The following is a 20,118-nucleotide window of genomic DNA, read 5'->3' on the forward strand; positions in this document are numbered from 1 at the left end:
CTTTTTAGGCTCCCATGGCTGATGCTGGAAAAGCAGAGGATGTCCACGCACCAGGAATCACTCGTGTCTGCCTGGGTGTGTGGGCAACTGGGGGTCAGCAGAGCCAGTGACTGTACTTAGCAGGGATCAAGGACAGGATTGGTAGGAATGAGAAGCGGGGAAAACTGGAGGGGGTTGCAATTGTTGACTGGCAATTGCTGCTTTTGATCTAGACCAAGCACAGTAGAGTGCAGAGCATCCCAGGGCCATACCAATTCACGGGAGGGCAGATCATCACCAGGACTGGCAGCACCGTACAGCTTCTTTGTGGCTTTACACCGCGTGGCTCATGGGCAGGGTGGTCCACAGCAGCACAGCCTTCACACTCTTCTCCCATTGCTCCTTCTGCCTGCTCTTGCACTTACACCAAAAGCATTCAGGTAGTCCATAGTTCTCCAGCCAGATTGACTAAACTGCCAACCGAGATGCCAATGAATACAGTTCTGGTGATACTTTCCTGTGCTTTGTCACCCTCTCCTTTCAAATGAGCTTGAGACCACCAAGAAACATCTGGTCATCATCAGAAACATCATCACGTCACTACCTGCCCGGCATGGATCAGTGACCTTGAATTATGCATGTACAGTGGACAGCGTGACGGGAAAAATCAGGAGACATCAGTAGAATGTGTTGCAGTCTCTATGAACTCTCCAATTCTCTTTGTTAAAGGGTGCATATTTTGAAAAGTGGATTTTCCTACAGACCTGTTGTGATTTTCCAAAAATAAGGTTTCTGCAATATCCTGAAATTGTTACACTCCAATTATTGTTATTGCTATGGATTACAAATGAAATGCTGGCCTTTCACCTGCTGAGGGGGCTTAGTTTCAAGCCTTAGTTTGGCTGATCACCATGAAAGACTCCTTCTTCTAGACATCATCATTTAAAACAGACTGGTAGGTTAAACACTGAGCTATAACATGATAGGAAAACAACTCTTACAAGGATGATTTGCATATCAGATTATTAAATGAAAATCTATCAAACTATCATTAATTGAAGTAAACAAACAGTCTATCTGCCCTGTTTCTGGAAACATTTTGCCTAAGGGAAAAATTGAAACCTGGGCAGATAATCAGGATAAGGTATTTGAACACGTAAATCCTGCTGGAGTCTTCAAAGTAGGTGTTAAGTGGTGCATTAAATTTGTGCTCTTTCTTCTGAGCAGGGTGAATTTGCTCTTCTGTAAATAGTGGGAAAAGCATTTTACAATAATTTGAATCCATGAATAAATGTAATATATTAAAATTTCTAAAGTAGAACCACTAAATGTTTTTGTATATAAGCCAAATGAGTGGAATATCCAGGACTGAAATTATTTGACTGACCAAAGAAAGATAATATATAATTAAAATGACATCTGCAGCACTAACCGATGGGATGAGAGAAAGTGACATCACAGATCTCATATAAGCTGCAAGCGTATTATTAGATCTAAACCTGGCTGTAAAATTACTATCTGCCCATGGGATTATCTTTAGGCATTCAGAACCATTGTTTCATTTACTGATAGAACAGGGATGATAACAGGCTGACTTTGCTTGTCACATTGTTTTTTTGGCCTTTCTTTATTCTTCGTTCACTTAGCTGCAGATGAGAGGAAGACAAGCTTCAGCTGAATCACTTTCACGGTGCTTTTCATTGTTTCACAGTTTGCTCCAAAGGCTTTTTTTATTTTGCCGTTATTTTTTTTCCCCCAAAGAAAACAACAAACCCAAAAGCATTTTTAATGGTGATAAAATCAATGAAGAGTAAAAGATGTACACAGTGTAACACCTAGGAATGTGGCAACCTAATACCCATTGGCCTAATGCAACACAGGGAAACAGTAAGCCTTTGCTTATGGCTTCCTTAATTAGCACAAAGCAGTAGCTACTGGTTATATCTTGGCCTCATTAAAATTCAGTGCAAAAACTCTGACTGACTTCAGTGGGTACGTTTCATCATTCGAGACCTAGGACATGGGGCATAATTCTCCTTCAACGCAAGGCTATCTGGGACACCTAATCTCTACAGATTACATTTCTGCATTAAATTGGACACAGCTGCATTTTGATCTGTTTCACATACCATTTTTAGTGTTCCTGGCAAATCATTAAGTTGCCTATGCTTGTAACAAGGCTTGTGCACCACCAACCTAAAATAGTCAAAATTCTAAGAGTGCGTAAGGAGACAGGCAGTGAAAAAGGGGGGGGGAAAGGAAGTTCCAAACTTTCCAGTGGCTTTTGAAAGCCGTGCTAATGATCCCAAACTGCAAAGGGGACTTAATGCGCCAATTTTGCAAACCAGGCAAAAGTCCAGGAGCAGGCGGGACCACAGCCAGTTATGGACTTGGGCATACACTGTTAAGGCAAACATGGACCTTGTACTTTCCTCGACATTGCCCTGATACTGGGCAGCTACTGCCATGTGTTATCTCTTACAGCATCTCCCAGCATCTCTTCCTATATAACCTTAAACCCCTGCTCCATCAATCACTGAAACCTGCAAACAGGCTGCACGTGCAGGGAACGCTGTCTCCTGCTCTTGTCACTACCATCTTGCTTTTCTTTTGTGTTTTCTCCTAACCCACCTGCTGTCCTTAGTCGGCAGTTTGAGGGAGCGACCACCTCTAGTATAGTGAAGGATTTAGCCTATGATTGATGCCTTCAGTGCTACTGCCACAGAAATACATTGCATTTTATCAATAGTAGTTAATACAGTAACTACTTTTAATCCATACTAGACTGTTTCATTGTCCCTTTTATCCTTTTATAAGTGATACACAGAGTAGACTATTCATGCGGACCCCTTCAGCATAAAGGTTTGATTCAAAAACTGTCCATACATCCAGAGACACCAGTATGCCATTAAAAGCTCACACTGAATCTGTGCAGCAGCTCAGATACACCATCCCTGGTAGAAAACATTCCTCCAGCACTCAGCCTGGGCCAGGAACCATGTTTATGAATCATGAGTTGTTTGTGGCCAGTCAGTGGTATTTACAGTCTTTTGGATGTAAGGAAGGACGGAGACAAAGACCTAAAGACTGGTGGAGGCATAGACTTATAAATGTGGGCTAGAGGAAGGACAAGAAGCATGTGGTGATAAAGTGCAACAAATACAGAAGTAAGACTTCACTGCAGAAAAAGTCAAAGAAAAAGAACAGAACACACAACACAGCAAAGAGCATCAATATGCTCTTTGAGCACCTGGGGAGGAATAACCCCATGCATCAGTACAGGTTGGGGGCTGACCTCCTGGAAAACAGCTCTGTGGAAAGGGACCTGGGAGTCCTGGTGGACAACAGGATGAGCATGAGCCAGCAATGTGCCCTGGTGGCCAAGAAGGCCAATAGCATCCTGGGGTGCATCAAGAAGAGTGTGGCCAGCAGGTCGAGGGAGGTCATCCTCCCCCTCTACTCTGCCCTGGTGAGGCCACGTCTGGAGTACTGTGTCCAATTCTGGGCTCCCCAGTTCAAGAAAGTCAGGGATCTGCTGGAGAGGGTCCAGCAAAGGGCTACTAAGATGATTAGGGGATTAGAACATCTCTCCTATGAGGAAAGGCTGAGGGACTTGGGTCTTTTTAGTCTAGAGAAAAGAAGACTGAGGGGGGATCTTATTAATGCTTATAAATACTTAAAGGGAGGGTGCCAGGGGGATGGGAACAGTCTTTTTTCAGTGGTGCCCAGTGATAGGACAAGAGGTAATGGTCACAAACTTGAACACAGGAAGTTCCATCTTAACATGAGGAGGAACTTCTTTACTTTGAGGGTGGCAGAGCACTGGAACAGGCTGCCCAGAGAGGTTGTGGAGTCTCCCACTCTGGACACATTCAAAACCCGCCTGGATGCCTCAAACCAGGACACTGTGCAACCTGCTGTAGGTGACCCTGCTCTGGTGGGGGGGCTAGATGAGATGATCTCCGGAGGTCCCTTCCAAGCCTGACCATTCTGTGATTCTGTAATATCTTTGAATATCAATTTGACTTTTAAATGTGTCCTGGATGTAACGTAAACTAAAATCCATTTTTTCCTGAAAGGTGACAGCTGTGGGGCTAATAGGTGAGAAAAAGTCGGGAGGATCCATTCTCACCTGTGCTGTTACACCATCAGAATTGCTCTTCATCTCAAAGTGGTAAGAAATGTCTCTTATATTTCAACATTAACAGCTTCTTAATGTGTATGTTGTAGAGTATTTCATGTCAATTGCTATGCAAAACTTGTTTCAGTTACCTTTAAAATGGAATTCTCATCAATATTCTTTGTTTCTCACTACACATCCGTAATTAAGTGGTTAACTTATTTTTAGGGATGTTATGTGCAGTCTGCAGTAAAAAATGGTCCAACAGGACAAGCAGACCTAAAGAACTTTTTTATCACAGAACTGAAGCACATACCTATGTTCCAAATGCTTTTTATATCAAAAATAGAGAAAAATTCATAAAAATTCACATGCTTTCAGATACTTCATAAAACAAAAGTGATTAAAACAAAAACAAAAAAATCCCAGAACTACCTTATGTCCAGATGAGAAATACATGGGCAACAAACAATTTGCTAATAATGCATACCCATTATCTTGCATACTTCAGGTAGAATTTACTACCTTTCTCTTTAGCCATCTCAATATCAAGTGTCTGCTCTTAACCAGACATTCAAGTTCTTTTCATTTTCCAGAGCAGTAGGAACTGTCACCAGACTATATAAAACCTACCTCAGCTCCCAGGTAATGACTGGGTTGAAAGACTCAGTGGGGGCTCCCCTTTCTCTGGTCGTTAAGGAAAAGGAGCATAGACAAAACAGCTGACTTTGAGATGAGAAAAAATTCTACAGGGTGAATCTTTCTTTCTCAGTCGAGAAACCAGGTTGGAAAGTCATCTCAGATGTTACATTTCTGCATCTTTATTTTAACAGGAAAAACTAAGAGAAGCAGTCTGTCTTGTTATATGTTAACAATTCTGCATTAACACCAAGCCTGGTTGATGGTACCTAAGCTAAAAATTAATAAAATCCTCACTAAATTGCTTTGAATGTTTAAACAGACTGAGTCTCCTTTTTCAACTGAGGCTTATGCCACTTACAGTTTTCCCTCAAAACATTTGCTTATCCATATATTTATCACAGAAATGGCCTTACCTCAGCTGCATCTTGCTGGTCTCTGAAGACAATCGCATTTTTTATGGTTTGGATAAAAAATCCATTCAGTTCCTTTTGTTTCTTGTTTGGCAAAATCCGGAGCAATGGGATCATTATGAATGGGAAAGAAACTGTAAGAGTGATTTTAAAGATGAAAACACAGAATCAGACTGTAAAATCCTATAATACCCCCCTCCTTTCATTAGTATTATAAAATTAAACAAGTGGGATGTGTTACTTTTGTGAAACCTGATTTTTTCCTCTTTCTCTCCCTCTCTTTCTTCCACCCCCATGGGCTGGTAAAAGATTTTCTTTCAGAAATTCCATGTCCATCCAAGACAGATGCTTTCCAAGCCTGCCTCCACAATGCTTCAGGATTTCACAGTTCAGCTTCTTGATGCCACAGAGCCACCACAAGAAAAGGGAGAATTATTTTCCCTGCCTACTCAAGCAATTACATACAGAAGGTGGGGGATCTTGAACTAGCCTAGCAGCTTACGGCGCTGATCCATGAAATTGTGTAGTAGTCATTTTCATTTACAGTTCTCCAATATTAGGATATCAGTTCGCTATTTTATTTTGCTTCTCTAAACAGGCCACAGACTCTGGAAGTGGGATGTTATCACGGGGACGGTCCATGGCCGTTACAGTCAGGAACTAGAAACCTGAGTAAAGTCTTGCTTCTCAATAAACCCCTTGTTAGTTTACAAACAGCTTAAAACTAACAAATCGGTCATCAGAAAACCCCTGTGCTGCCAACAGGGGAACACGGTGTGGAAATTTGGACCACGCAATGTACTAGCAGAAAGAGATCAACCAAGGAATCCAACCCCAAACCCTACAGAAACTTTCTTTAATGAAGGACGTGATCTTAGACACACAGGGGCACATTTCTGTCCTTCAGAAATTAGTCACAAACCACACTTTGCAATCAGGTTAAACATTAACCCCAGGACATTTTGGATACACAACTCCAGAAGGAAACAGTTCGTGTGCTGCTAGTACAGGTGCAATCTGTAATGCCAGCAGGATCAGATGGGCACAGGAAACTTTGCCACTGTGCCACCTGACACTACTGTGAGCAGGTCTCGATAGCAAGATGGTAAAACCTCAAGAATTTTGATTGTGCTGTGGCTTCCTCAGCTACGATTCTCACTACCCTTGCATTAACAATGCCACGGACACTGTGAAGCCTTAGCTTTCGTGCCCTAGAACTAAATGGCTTTATATGCCATTCTTGCATTCCCTATCTATTCACCTGAAAATAAATGCATTCTCTTATTCACAGCCTGTGCTGGCACTTATCACCTTTATAGCCACCAACCAGGCTGCTGCTGCTATTGCAATGAGAATCTGGAGGACTTACACTATCTGCTTACGCTTCTTCACCTCTTTTCTTCAGTGGGTTATTAACCCACTGTTGTTTAGGGGTGGGATTTCGATCTCTACCAAGCAAACCGAGCGCGCAAAAACTTTACTCTCAGGCTCCAAAGGGCAGTCACTGTGTTTTAATGCAGAACTGTATTAAAAGAGATATTGTAGAAACTACAGGTCCCAGAAACCTTCCACTCAGATCAACCTGGAGCATTGTCTCCCCAGACTCTCCGTTTCTGGAAGAAGTTGTATTAATGGTGACAAGAGCTGTAGAGCATATGGTGGAAATCTCAAGGGTACGCTTGGCCTGTAGGTTACATTCTGAACACCTCTGAAATAAAGTCTGCTATACATCTTCCTGCTCCTGCTTCAGCATGTTTTGCAATTTGAGAATGACTTTTAAAAATTGCCATAAAGAAGTAGACAAAGGGAGACTATACTCACGGATTAGAATGAGGAGGGGCTTAAACAAAGACATTTCAAAGAATGTTCTGCAATTCTTAACAAAGGGGTCGTCAGGATCCTTCTGAGAATCCACCTCAGTACCAAAAGCTACGCTACCAACGACATCCAAGGTAAAGCAGTTGTAACACCTGCATTGAGTTGAAGGATGATAAATCATTAGCTCCAAATTACATATCCATTAATACCTTGCTTCTAGAAACATAACATTAATTTTTGCCTCTGATTTTCTTTTTGCTTTTAGATTTGAGCTTTGCCAATAAGAGATGTTTCCATCATTCTGACAAAGGCTGGTGCTTAATAATGATTGTCTTCTCTCGGTCTACAAAGTGAACATATATTCATATAGCTCCATAATTCCACAAAAAAATTATAGAAAATAAACAATTTCGGTTTTTATTACTTAGAAGTCAAATGCAACAGGCCAGAGATTCATAAGCGTTTTCTTAGTATGCATCTTAATAACAGAGAACATTCCTTTCTCATTTTAAACTGCAGAAACCACATTTACTAGCAGTCCTGTCTAAACTCTCAGTGATGAGGTGCTTAAGTAAAATTTTCTGTTAAGGATTTCCTTTGTCTTCTTTTGTAATGTAAAATTGTGGTCAAAACCAAGAGGAACTGACACCATGTGAAATCTGTATCTCTGCAGAGGAGCTGCAAGTGTTTTGAGAACTACAAATGATCTGTGGACCATGACCTAGAAGCTTCAGAACTTACTGAATCTCTTCCCGCATATCTGACCATCTATCCAGTTGTCTCACAATCTTTATTTCTACTGAGCACTAGCAGCTATATTTAGTTTTGAGATAAATGGACTGAGAATGTAAAATAACCTAGAAATTTGATTCTTCTAATCCGTGGACAGATTTGCAATGACTGTTCTTCTATGTTGCCTTACAAAAGGCTAATATCGAATTCTCTGGTGTTTTAACATGAGTGAGCATGTATTGAGAGAAGGACAGGACTTAGGCCCAGTACATCCTGTATATATATTGTGATCTTTGGGCACTGTCATTCTGATGACACCAGAGCAGATTTGGAAGATAAAAACAGTACTGAAAAGCTAAGCAACTTCTTTGAGTTTACAACTCTTACACATGCACAAAAAAAAAAAAAAAAAAAAAAGCATTATTAAAAGTCGAACTGTTAAAAGAGGGGGCACTGCAATAAAACAATAATTTCAGCAGCACTCAATCATCCACCTCTCCAAGGTACTGAAAAAGCTTAAAAACTAAATTTTGAGTTGTTGGCAAAGCACAAAATGCCTAATGACAACTGATGTACAAGTCCACAGGAGGTTGCAGATAGGGTATTTACATCCAAAAAATATCTCCCAAGCAAATTCTGGAAAACTGCAGCGCAATGAGAATCACATTTATATACGTCAAACCTGCTGAAATGGTAGTACAATAAAACAACTGGAAAATCATACTCTGAGATGGTCAACATCATTCATTTACACTTTCAAAAGGTCGTTTCCAAAGTGCGTCTTGAGAGGTGAAATCCTATCATAGATCAATAGCTAAAAAAACAGACAAATGGAAAAAAAAGGAAAAGCCTGGAAGGACTCAAAAGGTCAATTTTCATCAGAGCGGTAGGCTAAGCGTAATATACCTCAAGGTTTCATAGCATCTCTTCAGATGTTTAATAAAGAGATCTCTGTACACACACATACACTTGTGTATGTACTTGAAAAGAGATGGATGAATTGTGACTAAATATCCATTTCTTCACATGAAACAAAATGATTTGCACTGCTCCGGTTTGGGGGAAATCACAAAGAAATTCAGAAGGCACTGGCCAACCTAGTAAATGAAATGTATGCAAAACAGTGCCTATTAAAAAGAATGCATTTGAACTACTCATATGCTGTACAGGGTCCTAGAAGAAATCCGTGTGCTGAGAGAAGGGTCTAGACAGTGTCGTGAACAGTTCACTGAAGACCTCTGATGAAAGAGCAACAAAAAAGATAATAGGGTATTAAATGCATAACAAATGGGAGAAAGCACAGTATGGAAAATATTAGTGTCATTTTATAAATCAATGGTGCGTTCTCATCTGGAGTACTGATCCTGTCGTTTCACAAGAGGCTACCGTGCCATTAGAGGGGGTTAGGAGGAATGTAGTAAGAATGATTAAGTGTTCAAAAAACCTCATATAAAAAAAGCAGGAGGGTGATGGACTAGAGGGATTTGATACTAGATCAATTCCTGTATTTGTACATTATTGGCAGACTGTAGAAAACAGACTGGACAGGGACTGATGCAGCTTTCCCTTCTGCTTCCAGCTGTTAAAACTTCATTAAACAACAGCTAGAAATACATTAGATGCTTTTCCAAAATTACTTTTCAAGTATGCAATGGCTTTCCCCAGGAAGAAAAGGCATCCATCAGACACATCCTCTATTAAACTATGATCTCCACTTATAAAAGCGAGGGAGGAAAAAAAAAAAAAAAAAATCTTCTTTTATACAGTAAGCGCATATTTAGAATAACTGCTGCTATTGACTTTTTTTTTTTTTTTTTTAAATCTGCTACTAATTTCTGGCATGTTGAACATACCTCTGGATATCAAAAGCTTTGCCAGAATCTGCATAGGCTTTCAAGTTACACAGCAGGACGTCACAGGCCTGGTTTATTAGCGGTGTCATCTAGAAAGGAACACAGTGCATTGTGAAAAACATTAAAACGTTAAAAAAAAAAGATCATCAATTACTTTAAATTAGTTTTATTCAGTAGATGGGATGGAGCTCGCAGGATCCTCTGCAGGTGTGGTCAGGCACTTTTGCACAGGTAAGGCGAAATATTGCGAGTGTCTGCTAAAAATAAAGCTACCCATTACAGGGATGCCCTTCTCCAGCTCTGGGTCTAAACTCGAGAGGCCCTGTCGTTTACTTGACCTTTGGTTCTTGCCCACCTGTGGCTATATACACAGAGAGCTATCAAGCAAAGACATCCCCCTCTCTTTCTAGTCATTCCCTGTTCCAACTGATGATTTATCATGGTCTATATTTACAGTGCATTACATTTAGGTTACACATACTCCAGGGCAGAAGGAATAATATTTTCCATAGCCCAAAGGTCCTGTGAAGATGTTAGCACCAGAGGCCCAGCATTTCCACCCTGCTGTCCCTTGGTTGAGGGATTTAACATTGTCCTGGTTTGAGCGATACAAGGCTAATTTCTCTTTCAGTAATTTTACTTTTCAGTAAAGTCTCTTCTAACGCTTGAGAAAACTGTACTTTTAGAAGACTCTAGTGTCTGAATTTGCGAAAATATTTACTTCATAGCCAGCTATGGTATGTGGGTTTCAAGATCTCAGCGTTTTCGAGCTTGCCAGGTGCGGGGATGAGGAGGAGTAAGACCTGGGCACTTGACCCAATCTGGCCAACAGGATTATTTCATACCATGAATGTTACGTTCAATATAAATTAGAAAGTTTGCTGAGGAATTCTCTCTCTCCTATGATGGCTGTGATCCTGAGAGCTTCTTGCCCCAGTGCCGGACCACTGAGGCCTTCCTTCTGAAGCTGTAGCGCTGGCAGTGTCTGACATTTGCCATCCACTGCTGGGAGTGCACAGCTTCCTACTGATAGAATAGGCTGAGCATAATCCTTGTATATTTTATATACATTGGTATCAATATTGGGTCTTTAGTGTTATTGATGTTAATTATCTAGTCTTATTCTATGAAATCTGTTTATATTTCAACCCTCAGGTCTCCTTATTTTTTCCCGATTCCCCTTCCTGTCTGGGGAGGGGTGATCAGGTGATAAAATAATTGTCTGAATGACAATAAATTGTTGTGGCTTCCTCAAACCATAACAAAGGTACATTAGAAAAGCACCATGTATACCACTACAAGTTACTGAGGGCAAACTGCTATTGCTATGTGGAGAAAGGGTTTTCTGGAGTGGTGATGCCATTAAACAGACATTCACATGAATTTATACAGCTAATTGTTCTTCCAGTCACTGACACATGATGGTTAGGCAGACGTACCCACAGCCTGGCTGTAGCTAACAGTGCAGTAGTCTCCTCTTCAGCGCTTCACGGAAACCATGACATAGGCAACCACCAAGGCCTCATTAAAGTCTCTCTCTCTCTTTAACTTTTTACATATGAGAGGCATCAGACACTTGCCTTGATGACATCTACCAGGGGAGCAGAGGAAGGGTGTAGCAACAATCTATCCATGACCCTAAAGGCATTATCTGCTATGGCTCTTTCTCCATATGGACTGCCGAGAAATCCTTATAGCCTACAATTTAGTATCACAGCCTTGCCTCAACAATTATGCCAAGCATCACCAGACAGACGCACAGAAACCTGCCTTTCCTTCCTGAACAACCTCCTTCGGCATACGGATGTCAACAAACATGAGAACAGACTTGTCCTACTCCTCTGCCACTCTTGATACCAAAAAAGACTTACTGCAGCCTCTCAGCGCACTCCGAGAGCTCTGCAGCCTGCCCAGCCAAGTCCATTTTGCTTGGCACTTCTATCTCTGTGAAACTGGCATAACACTTTGTGCACAGGCACACTGCCATCCTAACACATGGGCAAGACTATATGCAGTCAAAAGGCCAACGTGGGAGCATCCAGCATGTTTTCCAAAGGCAGGAGTCTGAGTCAAGAATGTGTCTAGCTGCTCTCGAGGTCCTGTACCTACATAGGACAGAGCAGGTTGTCACTATTTCAGCTCAAAGCTGGATTGATTTAGGCTTTGCCACAGTCTCACAAGACAATTCTGAAGCCAGATTAGTATTCGGTAAAATAGCTGGTATGCATTTGAGAGGTACACACCACGTTATGTGGCAGTTTTCTTCCCCTTTTGGCTTTCTAAAGAAGGTCCCCTGCAGTGAGCTGCTTTTCTAATGGTTCAAAAAAATTAACACATTTCTGTTCAACAGACTGGACCAGGGTGAAATGCTTTATAAACTCTGGGTCCAGTCCCTCCAATGAACTGAATCAGTCAAGGAGAACAAAGTGAAAATTCATATTTTAACAGGTATGATGTTTCCTAAACAGATGGTGATAATTTCAGATTTTCCTTTTATTGCCTTATTTTCTCTTTTATTCTTCACCACATCACCAGACCTGCAACCACCCAGCTGGTTGCTATTGCTTTCCAACAGCTGGCAGAGATGGCAGGGGCACGTACGCCTGGCCAGGGCATCTCACAGCACCTCTGCACTTTCCACATTCCACCAGTCTTTCAAAATACCCTTGCAATTCATTTCTAGCCACGAGATGTTTATTATTAGTAAATCTAACCAGGAAAATGGGAAGGGGGGGCACATGTATTTGATTTATTGTTAGCATGATAGGACAAAGTCATATCAATGAGACAATTATTTGCATATGAAAGCTACGGGGGATATGTACTCAGGAATCCTGGGTTTGGGTTTTTATTCCCTGAGGGACATAAATTAGTCCAAGACTGCTAACTAAAAAGACCACAGACTGAAACATTCTCAAGTCCCTTAACACTTTAAACTCTTTGTTCGATTGTCGAGAAAATACTGTGTTGGGGGAGGTGAACTATACCGAACTTTGAAAACCGGCACGAAAACAGACATGTTGATCTGCACCGCCTTGGGTATCACTAACTTCCTATACATTCTTATTTGCCAGTCAGAACATAAAAACTGCATAACCTGCCTGAGATTCAGTTCTTGGTGGGTAAACAAACCCCAGCTGCTCTGTGTTCAGATTGGCTGAGAGTAACAGGATGAAGAAAAATCTAAACAATATGGTCCCTGTAAATATTTGATCTGCCAGTTATCTAATAGCAAGAGTAGCCCAGAGTCCAAATTTCTTGCTTTCTGCCAAAGAAGAGCATTTGGGGTTAGGGTTTTCATGATGCCAGGGGCTTTGCTGTATAAATCCTGCCAATATGTTATTTGGCACATAACAACAATTAGTTTCTGATTCTGCGTATGCATGGTGCATGGGGATGTTTGCACTGTTCAAAGGCATCAGAGTCACGTTCCTCTAGTTAGATGTGGTCCTCGGTATTCAATATTATTATTCCCCTTACTATTAGCACCCAAACTATAAAGTAGAAGGCCGGATCATATTCACTGTAGACAGACACACTGGAGACTTTACTGTTCACATAAAGTAAGCAGAACTCATGTTGGGCTCTTTTCCCACAAATGGGATGAAATATAAGGGAAGGAAAAGGAAAAAGGATACAAACCCTAACATAAGAATTGCTTCTGTACCAGATTTCAAGTCCCTGACTAAAACCAAGAAAAGAGCAGAGCATCAGGAAGATGTTTGTGAGAGGATTCATTTCCATCACCTCAGAGTGGGGCCCTGCTTTTCATGGGCACAACCTACCAAAGTGAGCAACTCAACCAGACGCTGATTTGTGGCTCAAGGATATACACATTTCACATACATGCTTAGTGATCACGTTAGCGATTTGCTTTGTCTCAAGTGAGCACACTCGCTTTGCTGAGTAACAACAGCAATTTCCAGAGACCCTTCCAAAATGCCTCTGACCAACGCGCACAAGCAGAGTAAGAGCAAATCAAGGAAACATCAACAGTTGGACTGTCAGATCTTATGTTCTAGTGGGACCGGGAAGATCTACATGCCCGAGAGTGACACTAGAGGATTTTCCTGCGCTGTTCTGCCATGGTATTACAAGTTCTGCTTTGTGCCTCCCTTTGTTTGAAAGAAAATGCCTCAACACAAACTCCACTTCTCAGGTTATTTAGGACAATGCTACATTATGCTGTGCTCTCTTCTTTAATTTTTGTGTTCTGTTTTGTTTTAATGGTTGGTTAATGGAGGAAAGGATTAGCGGCATTCTGATAGGAGATGACAAGACTACTGCAGCACCATCAGAATAAATAAAAATCAATAGGTTTTCTGCTGGTGTTGGCTGTAAAAGAGAGTAAAGCTATTTATCAAGTCTGACAAGGGGTCCAGAACTGCAGGATCATCACAGGCACCACAGCAAAAAGAAGAGGAACAGCATAAGAAATACTAAATAGGGAATCAAGATTGGTACAGCAAGATCACTAACGTATCAGCTTGTTTCAATACATAATAACTGAGGAGAGCATGACAGAAACATCAAGAACCGCATCTTTTACTTAAGGGCCTCCAGGTATTTTACTTCACCAATAGTTCCCTCATGAACTACATCTTGGATCAACTTTCAGTATCTTTCCCATTTAACAGAAGAAAGCTGTTTCTGCATAGAGAATTTAAGTAGTTTCTGCCAGGTCACCCACAGGCAGTCAATGGCAGAGCTGGAAGTGAAACTTTTTGGGTCTCCTGCCTCCTATTTCTCACTTCTCATTCTTAGTGCTCCCATAGCAATGGCACTATGAGGTCAATTCAGAGGTTTCACTGGAAAGAGCTTATTATCAGATCTACTACCAACTCCAGTGGCATCTCATGTGGGATGCTACCAAATCTTACAGCAGGATCAAGCTTAGAAGTCTATTGATTTATCTTGTGCTCACCACTATCGTATTCAAATTTAATGTTATCTGGAGCCAAACCTTCCTTTAGTTGGAGTGGACTGCTTTACTAATCTTTACAAACTCGTTAGAAAAAGAAAATTAAAAAGGAAGAACACACAACATATAAAAATCCATAAAAGCAAAAGTGAAACCGTACACGGCTTTTAAAGAGAAGTTGAGGAGACAGAGAGAGAAAGCTGGAGAAGATGCCAGAAAATCTTGAAAAATCTTAGGAAAACAACTCTGCATACATGCATCAACCACTACACTGGCTACCCAACAGCTCTATAACCCCTAGTTTCAGTTAATTGCTCATAACTTTGCAAATTTCAAATTTCTGGGATCAACTTTTCCTCATTTGGTGACTGGCCGTTGGAGATTTTTTGCCAAGCTAAGAGGAAATTCCTCAAGCTTAGCGAACCTCTCAGTGACACTACATCGCTTCTGTGGAGAGGCAAGGGCAGAGTATGCCTCTGTCGCCAGCCACAGCAGCTAGATGCCTCTGTGGGGCATCACAGGTCAAACCTTAACAACATACATTTGCTTTGTCTTGGGTTTTGTCCTCCAGCAGCCGGGCTGCAGAGTGGCTTCTTGTTATTGCTAGTGCTGAAGCCGTCCTTTAGCCTAGTAGTAGATTCTTGTGGTTCTGAAATGGAGATATCAGGAACCTACACTCAACTCTCTGGCCCTCTGTGCATCTTTTAGCCGAAGTGATTTCTATGGGGAGCACAAGGAGTTGTTAACATTTATTGCTCTGTCACAGCCTAATAGCTCCCAGTTCTCTCAGAGCATCCAGACAGACAAGTCTATGTTCAGAGTGGCACTAAGGACTGTGGTGCTCAAGGGGAACCGCTCTCCAAAGCTACTCGGGAGGTCTGCAGTCTCTCCAGCATCACTGGGGAGCTTGCATAGGGGCACGAAGGCAAGGCAGACACGCAGAGTGAACAGAGAGGAAGACTTTGGTCTGGGGTTTTGTCAAAGCTCAGATCTCCGTGGCAAAGGAATCAATGCCTTCGGAGAAGAAATGAGGAATGTGTCTAGCAGTATTTATAAACATGTATAAAACGACATATCCAGGTTCTTATGCAATAAATTAATACCAAAACTATCTTATTTCTACCTCCTTTGAGGTAGAGAGGAAGAGTTTACCATAAACAAGATGTCTTCTACATAATTCTGAATACTCTGTGGCATGGCCAATACTAGAACATGGTATTTTTATTTCCATGCTGCTGTAGAGGTTCTGAGAGAGTACTGAATATGGGAGAGTTGAAAAGTGAGATCATAATTAATGAACATTGATTTCCTTTGAGAAGTGTTGGTATGGCTTCTAAATTAAGCAACAGCAAGAGAAGCACATGGGCGAGGACTTAAGTTGCATTAACTTCAAATCCCAGGACCGTTCATGTATTTGGGTAGAAAATGAAAGGCAAGGCCGAGGAGTCCATCTATTCAAAAGAGGTTCTTAATCTCACATGGACTTACTGCAAAAGTCTCTCTGTATAGGGAGAGATGGTCTTCTGGCGAAGACATGGAACAGAGGAACAAAGCTGGGCCTTTCAGAAACCTTCCCCATTGCTTTTCCCACTTTCTGTAGACCGGGAGGAGAAAGTGGCCATTTCCAGGTCACCCTGAGCCCACACACAATTGCATCCCTTCCAGAGAGTTTGGAAGAGGCACAGGGAAAGCTGATTTTCAGGCTAAAATTAAAGATCTCCATTTTTGCATGTGAGAGAGCTACCAGGCACTAGAGCCAGCCCTTTGTTTTACATCCTACCACCACCCTCCTCTTGTGCTGCAGCTCCGCCACCAAGCAACGCATGGCGAGCACCATGACTTCTCCCACCTCGGTTTAACTGGTCAAACCCTGCAAACCCGTGCCTGCCCAGCCCCAAAGCAGGACGCCCAGGGCCTCCACCTGCTCACCCTCACCCCTCTCTTCCATCAAGTCTGCCTAGCTGGTGCTGGCAGAGGTGGCTCTCCACAAAGCGAGGGGAGCACGGCTTCATCTTTTGTTGGTCCACCAGCAAAGAGCCGATGACCTGCACCTAAGGCAGATTAATTTCCGCTAGGAAAATGCAAAACTCTCCTCTCCCCGCAACACCATGAGCAACTAATCACTTGCATATTTAAACATCCTCGCCTTGCGAAAATTTCGCGACGGAGCCGGTGACAGAGCAAATGTCGGGGCGCATAACCAATGGCGTTGTCAGTCGTGATTAATCAGCATCTCTGCCAGGCTGCCGGCCAATTAGAATTTACCATAATAAGGAGGTGACAGCCGGCGTTGCTAAGCGACCGCTGTCTATAGAGCTGGGAGAGCCAGACACATTTAGATGTTACTGTGGATTTCGACAGCGGCATGTCAAAACAACACAAGCGTCTGCCCAGTGGAAAATTTTACAGCCCAGGACCGGGCACCGGAGTGAGGCATGGTTCCCTTCCAGAATAAAATACAGAAAGGAAGAGGTGCTTTGTTGTTGTTGTTGGTTTTTTCCCCCCACCCTTGAAAGAAGACTTTAAGCAGTCAATCATTTATCTGTGTTTAATTAAGAGATATCGTGCCACTCAAATAGGACTTTGTTACCCAGTAATGGGTTCCCATGGCTAAGTAAATGCTGAGACATTTGTAGGAAATTAGCAGCAGGTCAGCACGGAGACATTTATTTTCAGTCAGAGGTATTTATCTGGCAATGACATTCTGTTCCAGTGACTTATTTTATTATATGAAAGGATTAAAGCATAAAAGGAGGAGGGGGGAAGGAGAAGGAGAAATGAAAATAGACTGACAGCAGTTCCTGTGTTAACACGAGAGCTGCTGACTTGGCAAATCACAAGAAGCTATGTTCCAACCGGGAGCAATAACCTTTCCCGTACTTTAGCTTACTCCTAACAGGGCGGGGGAAGGAAGGTGTAAGGCTCCTTTTTGAGTTTGCTACACTTTTATGGACAAACTGGTTTACATAAAGACAGAGGATCATATTCTCAGATGAGCTATTCTGATTTTCACCAATCTCTGACCTGGATGACACTGTATGTATACTCAGCTGCATGTGCTCTTCAGGTCTAAACAAACAGGCACAAAGTAGCAGTTTTTTACCTGTTCTTAATCTAGAGTGATATAAAGTAGGTGCTTGCACAAAAGTAAACTATTATATCTTCTATATTAGGAAAGCAACACAGCCTACACCTTACCTCTTTCAGTTTGGTATCGCTGAAGGCTGGGGCCAGGAGGCTCCGGACGTACTTCCATCTGTCACCACGAAGACAAAGGATGCTGTCAAGCATTGGCTTGGAAATCAAGTTCGGCTTCTAAGTGAAAAGAAAACACGGTTCAGTTTTAACACCAATGCAACTAGAACTACTCGAGACTCTGGAACTTGGAAAGATTGGCCATGAATGGCGTTGCCCTGCTGAACCACAATGAAAGAGATTCAAATCAGTCCCAGACATCAAGCTAAACATGGATGGGGCTACAGAAAAATTTCTCTTTTGCTGCACGGATTTTCTCCTGGGCTTGCAAAAAAGCCCCAGGCCAGTCCAGTAACTCCTTGCTCAGACTGTTCTGGTTCTGCCGTTCCTGGTGTTCTCCTGCGATTGCCAGTTCTCCTTCGCTGAACCTTGGCTTCTTTCCTCCCTTTCTAAGGTGACTAGCAAGAGGACCTGTCAACACTCCCTCTCCGTGTGACATGAGTGCCAACGCACCGCACGTGGGTGTCAGTGGGGGACACGATTTCTGGTGACAGCTGGTATGTCAGACTGTTACATGCATTTTAAAAGTCTTCAGAAAATATGTTGATTAGAAAGCAAGTCCCAGTCCTTACTCTGTCTATAAGGAACACTCTCACTAAGAAGTTGAGGCCTGGGACTCTTACAGCTTCAGCAGTTAGTCAAATATAGTAGTTTAAAGCACTGCCCCATGAAGTTCCGTACCACGATGACTGCTACGGATTTGCTAAAGTTTAATTCCCCCCACCAACTAAGAAATCCCTATCCAGACAACAGTGATATTGACCAATGAGTAAGAGGATAAAAAAGATGAAAGAGGAAGCATGTCAGAAACCAACACAATTACACCTGGAAGAGTTGTCAAGTGATACCCAGCCCCACAGCAAAACCTACTACAAGTTATATTATTGCCAGAGGATGTTTCTTAATTGTTCTCGAAGGCCTCCAACAGTGGAAATTCGATAATCTCCCCATGCAAACTCTTCCAGTGCTGGACTACTCTTACCATGGTAGCACCATCTCTCTTGCTGGAACTTACAGTCTTTAGTCTTTGTGCTATCACAGGCATAGAAAACAGGTTACTCTCTCCCTCTTTGCAGCAGCTCATATATACAGAAGGCTATAAAATAACCACTAATCATATTGCTGCCATCTACCCCAAATAATACCAATTTGCTCAATACGTATTTATCAGTCATGTTATCTGGGACTGTTTGTTCAGTCTTGTTGCTGTCCCTCTGCATAGTTGTTTTGATTTACATCTTTCTCAAGGTATAGTCCCTGTGATTTGACATGTACTCCAGCCAAGGAGGTTTGTTTTTTTTTTCATGTGTTCTGCAGGCTATATTACTTTCTATTCATCCCAAAATACTACATACCACAGCATGACAATGTCGACTCATATACTGGCTTGTGGTTCCCTGCAACTCTCAGACTTTTTTCTGAATAACTACTCCCTAGGAATTTATTCCCCAGCCTTTATCATTAAAGTTGGTTACTCCTAAGAGTCATATATAGAACATGTCCTTGTTGAACTGTGACCATGTATGGTCATATGATTACTTCTCCAACTGATCAAGACCACTTTGAATTCTAGCCCCTTCTTTCATAACATTTTTCATCCTTACCAGCTTAGTGCCTTCTATACAAATTGTTATTGCACTCAGTGCCATCATCTAACCCATTAAGAAAAGTACAGGATAGCCACCTCTGGGATCCTCCCAGCTCATGCTTCCCTTCTGACAGTGGACTGTTCCCAGACACTTTCCAAGTCATCTTCAATCAGTATTTCAGGTACCATACAGCCATGTCCTCCAGACAAACCATCCTAAAATTGGTGGGTTGGGGTGGAAGGTGTACACTTCTGTAGATATCAGGCTGTATAGAGACAATCATCTTTGCATGTGATATCTTCTGGCACCCAGGCCCCTGCCTACCTGCCCAGGGCAGCAGTGGCAGTACAGTCCCCCATGGTATCAGTAGCAGCAGTATCCACTTTACAGTGAAAGACTCAAACAAACCAAAGCCACTGTGTCCTTCCCAATGCCACCTGTTGATCCCTTTCACCCTCTTAACATTTTCTTTCAGTCTTTCTTTCATTACTAATGTACATGAAAAATGAATTCTTACCACCTGTTACACTCCTGGATACTTTAATCTCATTTTGTGCTTCAAGATTTCTGATTTTATTGTCCCTACATGCTATTTTTTTATCTGTGTTCTTGGGAATCTAACCTACTTCCCACTCTGTAAAAAAAAAAAAATTTCTCTTCAGGGGCCATGAAGAGCTGACAATTTAGCTACTCTGGTCTTCTACGGCACTTCCTTAACTTTCCTCCTTATTGGAAGAGTTTGCACTTAATATCTTCTCTTTAAGGAGCTGCCAGCTCTCCTTAACACCTTTTTCCTTTA

The 20,118-nt window shown here is 42.0% G+C and overlaps 1 protein-coding gene across 1 annotated transcript in view; it reads right to left on the bottom strand.

Moving 5' to 3' along the window:
* The window catches only part of TBXAS1 (thromboxane A synthase 1), a 233,219-nt gene that overhangs the window by 84,318 nt on the left and 128,783 nt on the right, over positions 1 to 20,118 (bottom strand). Inside the window, exons 5-8 of the mRNA XM_082493832.1 lie at positions 17,674 to 17,790; positions 9,555 to 9,643; positions 6,973 to 7,121; positions 5,155 to 5,285 (exon numbers count right to left, since the gene is read on the bottom strand). Of these exons, the coding sequence (XP_082349958.1) occupies positions 5,155 to 5,285; positions 6,973 to 7,121; positions 9,555 to 9,643; positions 17,674 to 17,790 (486 nt within the window). The remainder of the gene's footprint in view (positions 1 to 5,154; positions 5,286 to 6,972; positions 7,122 to 9,554; positions 9,644 to 17,673; positions 17,791 to 20,118) is intronic.

Source organism: Vanellus vanellus, assembly GCF_965231255.1.
Source record: "Vanellus vanellus genome assembly, chromosome: 1".
Lineage (NCBI taxonomy): Eukaryota > Metazoa > Chordata > Aves > Charadriiformes > Charadriidae > Vanellus > Vanellus vanellus.